Source organism: Chenopodium quinoa, unplaced genomic scaffold (assembly GCF_001683475.1).
Source record: "Chenopodium quinoa cultivar QQ74 unplaced genomic scaffold, ASM168347v1, whole genome shotgun sequence".
NCBI lineage: Eukaryota > Viridiplantae > Streptophyta > Magnoliopsida > Caryophyllales > Amaranthaceae > Chenopodium > Chenopodium quinoa.
In genome coordinates, this window is record NW_018742381.1 from 2,254,402 (window position 1) to 2,265,774 (window position 11,373).

General features: G+C 34.4%; 1 protein-coding gene across 1 annotated transcript; it reads right to left on the bottom strand.

The window, feature by feature from the left end:
• Positions 1-8,600: 8,600 nt before the first annotated feature.
• LOC110697728 (uncharacterized protein At4g04775-like) lies at positions 8,601-9,026 on the bottom strand. The gene has a single exon (XM_021875107.1). It carries the CDS (start codon positions 9,024-9,026, stop codon positions 8,601-8,603), a length of 426 nt encoding a protein of 141 aa, XP_021730799.1.
• Between the last annotated feature and the right edge of the window lie 2,347 nt (positions 9,027-11,373).

The following is an 11,373-nucleotide window of genomic DNA, read 5'->3' on the forward strand; positions in this document are numbered from 1 at the left end:
CATTGTAAAAATAATTTTACAAAATATCAAAAATTGGAGTCCTTCTCTTTGGCTACGTACCCGTCGCTTTCTACTAGCAGAAACTGGCACTGTCACTAACAGAGCCGCACCTTAATTCAGTCAATGCAATGGTTATTGCCGGGGCATGCATTATATCGTATCATGTTGCAGCTTGCTACTTACACATTGTTATTAATGGTTTTATGATAACGACCTAATATATTGCTCTTTGTTTTTTTGCAGTGTTGTACTTCTTATTCTCCCCTTTTAAGTTACACTTTGTTGATGTTATACGCTCTTTTTACGGCAGTAAATTATACGGAGTATCATTTATTACACCTAGTAAAATTGATTAGTGGTAATTAGCAACAAAAGGAAATATTAGCAACAAAAGGAAATGGAGTTTTTGGTCAAGTCTCCTCTTATCCATGCACATGTTAATTGGCATGTTGCTAGGATCGTTTGGATTTGAAAGTGTGCCTTCATCTTACCTCATCTCGATCATAAACATATAACTAAGTGTAAGGATACATGATCGATCACCAAAACAAAACTTTATTAAGAAGTCTTAGCTTATTTTATTACTACTTTCTCCATTCTCTCTACCCAAAGGAAGAGTAACAAAATTCAAAACCTTAATCTTTATTCAATTTAGCTTTTTTAGGCTAAAAAGAGTCGATATCTTTCCAAAAACTCTCATATCAATCGGAACGTGCTCATACTCATAAGCAAGACTTTTCTTCCTTATTCTTTTACTGTGGAACTTGAATTGTCTACCTTAATAATATTGCCCTTGTATCTCATTCGAACTAAGATTCTTTAGAATAGGAAATGGATGTGTGAATAACGTAAGTAGTAAAGAAAGGTGGTTGGAAAACGGTGGGGGGCTCACACGGCCTGCAATATGCAAAGAAAGGGCATCAGCAATAGTGGGTGTATGTTTGTGGGGAAAACTTGCCAAATTATTTCCCCATTTTTTGCGGCTACTTTTTCTTCTATTCTTTCTCTTCTATGCCGTGTTACTAGGGCGGACTTTTTTCTGTTAACATTAAGTGCTTATTTGATTGGAATGTTCTTTCTTTGGAAATGGAAATTACTAGGCAATAGCTAAAATATGTTGTGTTTGGTTACAAATTTTTTAGGAAATAAAATTTCCAAGGGAAATGTAAATTCCCACATAGCATGGGAAATAACTCACTAATCCCCCCTAGGTGAGTGAATTCCTACAATGCATAGGAAGTTATTTCCTAGGAAATACTAATTCCCATGATGTCAACCAAACTCTTTTGTATAATTTTTATGCAATTAGCAAGGGAAAGAACTTCCCATGGTATATGATTTAATGTGGAAATTTATTTCCCATGTTGAACCAAACAAGCACTAAGTGTGAATGAAATCTACCACTAGGCCACATCAATTGCTAAACTAGCCTAATAGTCCGATCAATCGATACATAGTTTAAGTCTTTAACACAATTAATCCTTGGTAATGATCGGTTCGGTAAAATGATAATGAATTTACATGTAAATTTTTATAGAATATCTTATATAACTATCTATGCTAATGTGAGCTAATCACCATTAGCTCATTTTCTTCTTAAAATACATTATCGTCATTATTTCAGTTACTACTTGAGTGATACTAAAAATTTATTAAGAAAAACACATGTTTGAGGATGGAGTTTCATTATCGTGATAATAATTATGAGTTTTTCTTAAAAAAAATTTATGAAGAAAAAAAATCCTCTTTCTCTACAAGCTGAAAATATTTATCTATCGGTAAAAATAAATTGAAAGTATTTCACCCTCTTAACTCCTTCAAGGAAGATAATTTTGCATTATTACCTCATTCTTAATTGGCATACATTTTTTATTAGTGTAAAACACCCTCTATCCCAATATTTAATCATAATAAGTTATTTCATTTTACATATTAGTGGAAAAATAGTGTTTCCTCGGTTTTAAATCGACCAAAAACCAATGCAATTAAAGAACTTTTTTTTCTTAATAAAATGATTATGATAACTTTAATACAAAAAATTCCTTCATCTATTACTCGTAGTTGTTAATTGAATTTAACGTGCGTTTAATTATTGGACTCCAACATCGAATGTAAGGTTGAATTTAATTAAATTAGCTATGAACAATTTTTTTTTTTTATTTATTTTTTTTTTCTTTTTCTTTTTTTGACAAGAGCAAATATATTCATAAAATCAGAGTTTACAACATATAGAACAAGAACTAAAACTTAAAATATGGCTTTTAACGCTAAAGCCGTTGCAACAACTTTTTAGATTAAAGACGAAACTAAACTTGAATTGGCCGGATAAGTCGCAGATTAGGGATTTCTTACAAATCAAGGAGCAAAGACATACTACACTCCAAGAAGAGAGCAACGGAGGGAATCGAAACTGTTTGACCATGGCTATGAACAAATATTATCGTTTGCTATTTGCCTATTTTCCGACACATATTTTGGATATGGCCGGGGTTTTGAATTGTTTATACTTCTGTTCTTTTTCATTTGTTCATTATTGGATTTATATGCTTACTAACTAATTTAATTTATGTTATGTGTTGTCTTTCAATTATTGCTCACTAAATATTATGAAAGCTTGCTGCTATTTAAAAGTATCCAGCCATAGAGAGACGAATCTAACAATAAGAGCTAATTGTGATTCGTGTAGAAGTCCGAATAATGCTACGGAGTAGAATTTAAGAACGAATGTAAAAGACATCTCTTAAAGTCATTTAACTTAGCCTGATGGTCAATTTTATTCACATCTAAATGTTGTATATTTAACGAGTATGGTCCAACTCAAACTCCAAAATTCCCAGCCAATAAATCAAAATAAGTAGACTTCAACCTAATTCAAGCAACTCATATTTCATGGAGCTATTGTTTATGGGTAATTTGTATACGTAGTATAAAAAATTATGTAAAACAGTATATTCCCTTCGTTTCATAATAATTGCAAAATTTTGACCTGCACATATGTCAATGCACAACTTTGACCATTAATATTTGTAATTCTATATTATTAAGAAGTATAAAAGGTTAATATAATGAAAATATACTTAAAGACTAATCCAAATTTAGTTTACATGTTAACATATGTTTTTTGTATATTTGTAAAAAATATAGTCGACGTTAACATATAAATAGTGCAAAAGTCAAAGTGTTGCAATTATTACGAAACGAAGGGAATACAAGTAGTCAAGTAATACAGCTTTGTCTTAATATATTTCTTCAAATCTTCACTGCACACACCACCACCAAGACCACCATTTAAACCTCTCACACTCCCACCACCGGGCGCGATCTCTCCTTCATCAACCCATTCATTCCACCACATCATTGCCACCTCCATAGGCTCCATTGGCCACCCATAAGTCGTCACATGCATTCTTTGTGCTTTACCTTCTCATCTTAATTCCAATCTCCCCTCTCACTTTTTGTTTACCATATGTATGTGTGATACTTATATTTTGTTATTTATTGGTTAATTTTGGTATGACTACTATGACCCAAAAATATATCAACTGAACAAATGACATACATATGACATACAAAAGGCGGAATAGAGGATTTCATTGTAGTAAATATATAAACACTCCATCCGTTTAGGGATAATTGATACAGTCAAATTTGACACACATGTCAATATACTAGTGTGATCTTAAATATTATATATATATATATATATATATATATATATATATTAATAAAAAAATATTAAAAAATTGATATTATTAGACTTTGTAGTAATACTCATTTAACAATATATTTCATGTTAAAAATTTAGTTTTTATACATTACTTAAAAATAAGAGAATTTTGCAAAAAACCACCTTTTAAAAACCACTTTTTGCAAAAAACCACCTTTTAAAAAAAATGTGGTGAAGTACCACCTTTTAAAAAATTTTTGTTGCAAAACACCACCTATTGCCGGAATCTGACCGTTGACCCAAATTTTCCGGCGTTGACCGTCACGTGCTTCGCACGTGACTTTTAATTCCAATTTTTTTTTTTTCCTCTTTTTTTTTTTACCTGTCGATTTTTTTACTGTTTAATTTCCAATTCCTTTCTCTCTCTACCTCCTCCTTCTCCTTGTTCGCATTATTGTGTCTTCCATCTGGGTTGTTGGACACATTGATTTGAATCGACCTTTTGCAGAGCAATTTCAGAAGACATCAATGCAATCTTTACTTTGTTGGGTATTTGAATTAATCAATTCATAAATTCATCTGGGTATTTTTTTTTCTCTTTCTCTCGTCATTTTCAATTCTGTCGAATTTCACTTTCTTTTTCGCAAATGTCGCTATCACTGGGTTTTAATTGATTTTGTGTTGTCATCAATGGTGAAAAAAGCAGGCAAACGCAGTAATTTGGAGAGGGGGACCAGATGGGAAATCATACACATTCCAAGGTTAGGTTATTTTTTTATTATACTGTTTAATTGGGGGAATAAATTAATTGAGTATTTTAAACCTAATTAAGTAATTAATTTAATATGTTATTGTCTTTTATGGGGTATTTTAATTGCAATTTTGTCTTTGTATGGGTATTTTTTAATCGCAATTGCATTTTGTTTGTGTTGTTGACTTTGCATGTGTACAGATTCAATGGCAGAGATACTGAGTATTTACCTTGGTATAGATTAAAAACTGGAAATGAATTTTAGACTTTATTATGGGGGTGTATTTGTCACAGATAAGAAAAAACGTGTTACAACTTATGAACCACTGGCTAGTACTTACCATGGACTTAGTTTACACCCTAATGTAGAGGAAGCATGTTATTTTGAGTTTTCATATTGGATTAAGCATGAGTTAAAGTTTGAATCTGTGGGTCAAATTTGGTTTAGGAGGAGGGGGTGTACTCTGTTTACTGGTAGGAAAGAACTAAAGAGTGATAGAGAGATTCCTGAGTTGTTGGAATCTCCTGAATCTGATGGCTGGTATAATTTATATGTTGTTCATGATGAGGGTGTAACTGAAGAAGTTGATGATGTGGGGAATGATGGTAGTGAGAATGTTGAGGATGTGGCAAGTTGTTTTAATGTGGAAGAGTTGATTCAAAGTGCTGAAAACAGAAAAGTGGTAGGTGAGTCATGTGAAATGGTCCCACCCCAAAATAAAGAAAACCCTAGATCTGAAAATACAAAGTTACAAAGTACCCTTTCAACACATAACCAGCCTTATTCCTCCTCACACCACACACATAACCAGCCTTGTTCCTCCTCACAACAAAAAGTCTCTACTTCATTCTCTGCCAGAAAACAAGCCAACCAAAAACCTAGATCCAAAAAATGGGTTGCTGCTATTGAGCAAACTGAGCAGCAACAGGTAGATGAAGATGTTAGTTTGACAGATTCTGAAGGAAGTGATTTTGAGGTAAGTGATGGAGAGGATGAGGATTTGTTTGTTGAAAACTTGGATGAACATATAACTGAGAGTGTTAGTAGGAGTTTAGGTGGGGGTGAAAGGCTGCCAGTAGCTCAGATTGAGTATGAGGGAGCAGATGAAAGGGGGGAAACAGGTATAATTAACTTAGATGATGATGTTGATTTAGGTAAATCTGACTCAGATGTTGAGAGCTTACCTGATTCAGATGATGATAGGGGGATCCACTACCCTGTTTTCAACCCAGATGTAGATTTCAAAGACAAAGTGAAGTTGTGCCTAGGTCTGAAATTTCCATCTGTGTATGTGTTCAGAAAAGCATTAAGATATCATGCTGTAGATCATGGTTATAATTACTATTTTCTTCACAATGATAGCAAAAGAGTAACTGTGTACTGTGTGAATAAGTGTGGGTGTAATTGGAAGCATGGTAGAATTGTTTCATGCACATGTCAGGAAAGGAGGAGATGCTTGTTTAAGGTGCATTGTAAGAAGGTGAAAGGTGAAGCCACACTACAAATCAAGTCACTGAGAATGGAGCACATTTGTGGGAGGCAACATGTGAACAACAAAGTCTCAGCTAGATATTTGGCAGAGAGGTTCATTGATGAATGGAGAGATACTCCATCTTGGAAATTAAGGGATTTCATGGTCAGAGCTAGGAGAGTGCTTGGTGTGCAACTTGGGTATTACAAATGCTATAGAGCTAGGCAAATAGCAATGCAAATGATCCATGGTGACTTTTCAGAGCAGTATAAAAGAGTATGGGACTATTGTGAAGCTATTAGGGCATTTAATCTAGGTAGTACAGCAATAGTCAAGTGCATTGGAATTGAGCATCCTCCCCCACTATTTCAGAGGATGTATGTGTGTCTGCAACCTTGCAAGGAGGGTTTTGTGGCAGGTTGTAGACCTATATTAGGACTTGATGGTTGTCATTTGAGGGGACCAGTACCTGGAATATGTTTGGCTGCAGTAGCTAAGGATGGGAACAACAACTTGTTCCCTGTTGCATGGGCTATTGTTGAAGTGGAGAATGCTGAAACATGGGAATGGTTTTTGGAGTTACTAGTTGCAGACTTAGCTAGTGTTGCTGAGCATTGTAGTTGGGTGGGAGATACAGGTGTGACATATATGTCTGACAGGCAGAAGGTCAGTTTTTTATTACACACTTTCATATTTAAATGCCTAATTATGGTAATTGTAACTCCTAATGGTTGTTTCCTAATTTTGCAGGGCTTGTTGGAAGCTTTCAAGAAAGTTGTACCTAGAGCTGAAATTAGATTCTGCTGCAGACATATTTGGGCAAATTTCAAACTCAAATTTTCAGGGACGCTTTTCAAGCAATACTTCTACAGGGCAGCAAGAGCAACCACTAAGGTATGACCTTTATCACCTTGTAATTGTTTTAAAGTACTGAAAAAGGGTAATAAGCTGGCTTCCATTTGTTTATGTTGTTTCTTTGTTTTTTTTTTTTTTAGTTTCATTTTCACCAACAGATGGAGGCAATTAAATTAATATCACAAGATGCTTTTGATTATCTGAACAAGATTCCAGCATGCCATTGGTCAAGGCATGCATTCAGCAGTAGTTGCAAATCTGGCATGTTAGTCAATAATGTGGTAGAAAGCTTCAATAATGTCATTAGAGAAGCTAGGTCCTTGCCTATCTTGGGAATGATGGAATGGATAAGGAGGTGGGTAATGAAGAGATGTTGTGTGAAAAGGGACGGATTGGAAAAGTTTGATGGTCAGATAATGCCATCAGTGGTGAGGATGATAGAAAGGGCAAGTGAAGAAGTAAAGAAGTGTGATGTGACTCGAGCAGATGTGCATGAGTTTGAGGTAGATCATGTAACAACTGGTGAGACATATGTGGTGAATTTGCAAACAAAGAAATGTGGATGCTTCAGGTGGGAGTTAATGGGGATTCCTTGTTACCATGCCTTGGCTTGCATAGCAATGCAAAGGTACAAGTGGGAGGATTATGTCCATCCAGCATACCATGTTGCAACCTATGCTAAGACATATGCCCCATCTTTCCACCCTATGCCAGGGAAAAATCAGTGGCCAAGTAGTGGTTTACCAGGACCTTTGCCACCTCCATTCAAAAAACAACCAGGCAGGCCTAAGGGGAAAAAGAGAATCAAGGAACCAGGGGAAGGAGAGGATGCTTATGTACAGAGACCTAAGAAGCAAAATACATGCAAGAAGTGTGGTAGGCTTGGGCATTATCAGAAAACTTGCAAGAATCCACCACTCCAAGTACCTCCAACACCACCAGAATCACATACAACAACAGCAACACCTATGACAACCACAAACACACCCACACAAGTTGCTGCTATGTCTGGTAAAAAGAGGGGAAGACCACCAACAAATGCTTCAAAAGGGTCGGCAGCTTCTAAGGGTTCAGCTTCAAATGTACCAGCATCTTCTAAAGGCCTATCTGCAATTAATGAATATGGTTAATTTGCAGGGTATGACATAGTTTGGAAAATCTGCAATTAACCATATGGTTAATATGTAATGATATGTCCAATGACCATATTATGAGTAGAATAAGCTAGTTGATGTTCATGTTAATATGGTTAATGCAGTCTGTATGTATGCAGAAGAAGCTGATGTATTTGATAATTTTGTGATTTGAATGACTCAGTTCTTCCTTTGCTGAATTCTATTATAGGTTCAGCTTATATGCTGTTGGGTTCTTTGATCCTCCCATACTTTTTGATCATCATCTCTAATTAACTAATGTATTTATTATTAATTTTTCTAATGATTTAAATCTGCAAGGAACTAATGAGTTATTTATTCTCTGTATGATTATCCCAACTTTAAGGCACAGAGACCTGTATGCAGTGGATCATACTGTATATGCCAATTTCCCATTCTCATCTTTTATTGTTTGCGACATTTTTTATTTTTCCTTTCAGCTGAGTAAATTTTGTTTTCTTCTGAACACATCTGGTAGCAGCATCAACCTTCCTGCAATAAGTTAATCGAAAATATTGATTGTTGCTGCAAAGTTCTGGATAAAACTCTGGGAACTGAATCTTGTGAACCAGTATTGATACAATCATTTGATTAATTCATTCAATTGAAACTACATCATATTAATTCAAACTACTGCATACTACTTAATAATACTTCATACTACTTAAACTACTGCCTACTAACACATTATACAGGTTCATTCAACCTAACAATTTCACCATGATGAAACTAAAAATTACAGATACAACTACACACATCAACATCATAATTCCAAAGCTTTCATTGTGCCCCATCTTTGACTTCTTCAACTTCAATTTCAGTTTGTCATACTCCTCCTTCAACCTCTTATTCTCAGTCTCTGAGCAACATAATCTTGTTTGCAATACATTGACTTCTGCTTTCATAAGTTGCTTCTCAGTTATCAGTTGATTAATGGCGTCGCGTTGCCAGTTGGTCATATCTTCATCAACCCAACGAAAAAATTTGCAACCCCTTTGATTCGTTTCTGGGTTGTAAAATTTACAGGCCTCAAATCTTCGTGCAGGATTCTCATGAGTCCATGACTTGAGCCGAGCAATTGGGATGCCACACCAACACTTATAATTCTTCCCTGAAGATTGAGACATCCTGTGGTACAAAAAAAAAATCAAAGTTTAGCAAACCCTAATTTTCGCATTTCGCCCAATCCCCAATTCCAATTCTTTCCAAAAATTTCAAAATTACCAATCAAGATGTCGATAAACACAAAGAGATACAGATGAGGAGAGAAAGATAAAAAAAAAATGAACAATTAAACCTTACCCACAACAATGGAGGAAGGAGAAACGCAGAAGGAAGAAGGAGAAGGAGGAAGTAGAGAGAGAAAGGAATTGGAAATTAAACAGTAAAAAAATCGACAGGTAAAAAAAAAAGAGGAAAAAAAAAAAATTGGAATTAAAAGTCACGTGCGAAGCACGTGACGGTCAACGCCGGAAAATTTGGGTCAACGGTCAGATTCCGGCAATAGGTGGTGTTTTGCAACAAAAAAATTTTAAAAGGTGGTACTTCACCACATTTTTTTTAAAAGGTGGTTTTTTGCAAAAAGTGGTTTTTAAAAGGTGGTTTTTTGCAAAATTCTCTAAAAATAATGGTCAAAGTTAGTAGTATATGAATAGTGAAAAAATAAAATAAAATCAAACGTGGTAATTATTATAGAACAGAGGGGGTAATTAAATTGGCCATTCTTATCCTATTAGTTCTATTATTGAATCATTGAGATATAGTTGTACTGTTGTAGATTACCCAATTCTAAGGTAATTTTAAACAATATAAAATATATACAAGTATGAAAATATAAAAAATTAAAGGATAAAAAATGAAAGTAGCATGTCTGATGTTTTTGTCAACTGAACTGCAAGCCATCAGACAAGAAGTAGCAATAATAGCCAGAGACAGAGGAATTGCTCAATCTCATTGTTTCCTCAGAACTCTCTTTCTGCGATTCTTCTTCTTAGTTAATGAAGCAATTACTCACCAATTTTACTCTTCTGCAAACCACATTTGTTCCGCATTTGCATGCTATATGAACTGTATCATAGTTGTAACACTTATTAGTGTAACTAGCTTAAACAGTTAAGTTTCCTGATTACCTCAGAAGTAGAAATATTTTATCCTAGTCCTAGAACAATCCTTCTTAAAATTTTTATGGCGCTCTAAGGTTGAATTATGGGAATGATGTGTCGAAGTAAAGGGGCCGTCTGGTTCAATAAACAAGAAGGAAATGGATGGAATGAAGATTATGTTTTGGTATACTTTTTCACAAGGATCCAAAATATTGTTCCTTACCCCAATTATATACACCATATACGTAGTAGTCTAGTGGATGTCAATCAACTTAAGTATACAGTAATAAGTTGGTTAAAATCTTGAGCGTATAGAACTCAAAGTTTACATTAGATTTATCAGCATCAGTCTTTTGTGGCTATCTATACACCAACCAAAAAGAAAACGATCCATCATCCATATTAACAGACTATACTCCTTGGAACATTTTAGCTTATTAAACATTAGAGGAATCACGTCTTATATGAAATAAAGAGTTGGACTAGGTTTATTAGTCTCGGTCAATTGATAATCGATACATATGAAAGATATCAAATCTACACAATTCAACTACGAACAAAAAAGATAACACCTTAAGATATCAATCCGGTTGAAGAAAAGAAGAAGTCGTATAACTCGATGATTGATCAAGATCAAGTACAATAATCATAAATAAAAATCAAATTGGCAAGCTAGTTTAGTTCCAGATACTCCTCCCTGGCTACTTGACCAAGTTGGAAGCTATAAAATACAAATCAACAAAGTACGTACACATGATATAGTTCAAGTGAATGCATATAGCTAACAGAACAGGAGAAATTCAAACATATAAAAACATTGCACTTTTTAACAATAAGACGTCAAGGTATGGTGCAATTTTGTCTTATTGTGTGCATAATTGATTCAATGACTTAAATTTTAGTATGGTGCTATTGAAAAGGAAATGCTTTAATTATATACATGAATCAATCTTGTAACGATAATAAATCCGGAGAATTTTTTGATTATTTTAAATAGAGGAATTTAATTACGAAATTAGTATGTAGTCCCTTATTTTATATGGGCACTTGTATTTGTACAAGTCTATGCTTATGTATATAACCTTATGAATAATGAATGTGGGATATACTACAAAACTTTAACTTGTAGCTTGCTATATTCATGGTCAATGTAACTCATTTTCTTGGAATGTACTGCATAGGAATTATAGGACTAAACAAATTCCATACCCGAATCGTGAGGTATCAGAGTATTTCCGCCTTAATTTTTATAAAATACATAATGTGACGGTGTGATCAAAGATGGTTGTGGGTCATGTTTAACTTTACATACCTCGGGTCTGGCTAGGCTCGATCCATGGTTGAGTCCACTCGCACATAGCAGTGCCAAGTA

Bases quoted from the DNA above. Each gene is read 5' to 3' on its own strand.
- LOC110697728 (XM_021875107.1), bottom strand. From the start codon at position 9,026: ATGTCTCAATCTTCAGGGAAGAATTATAAGTGTTGGTGTGGCATCCCA.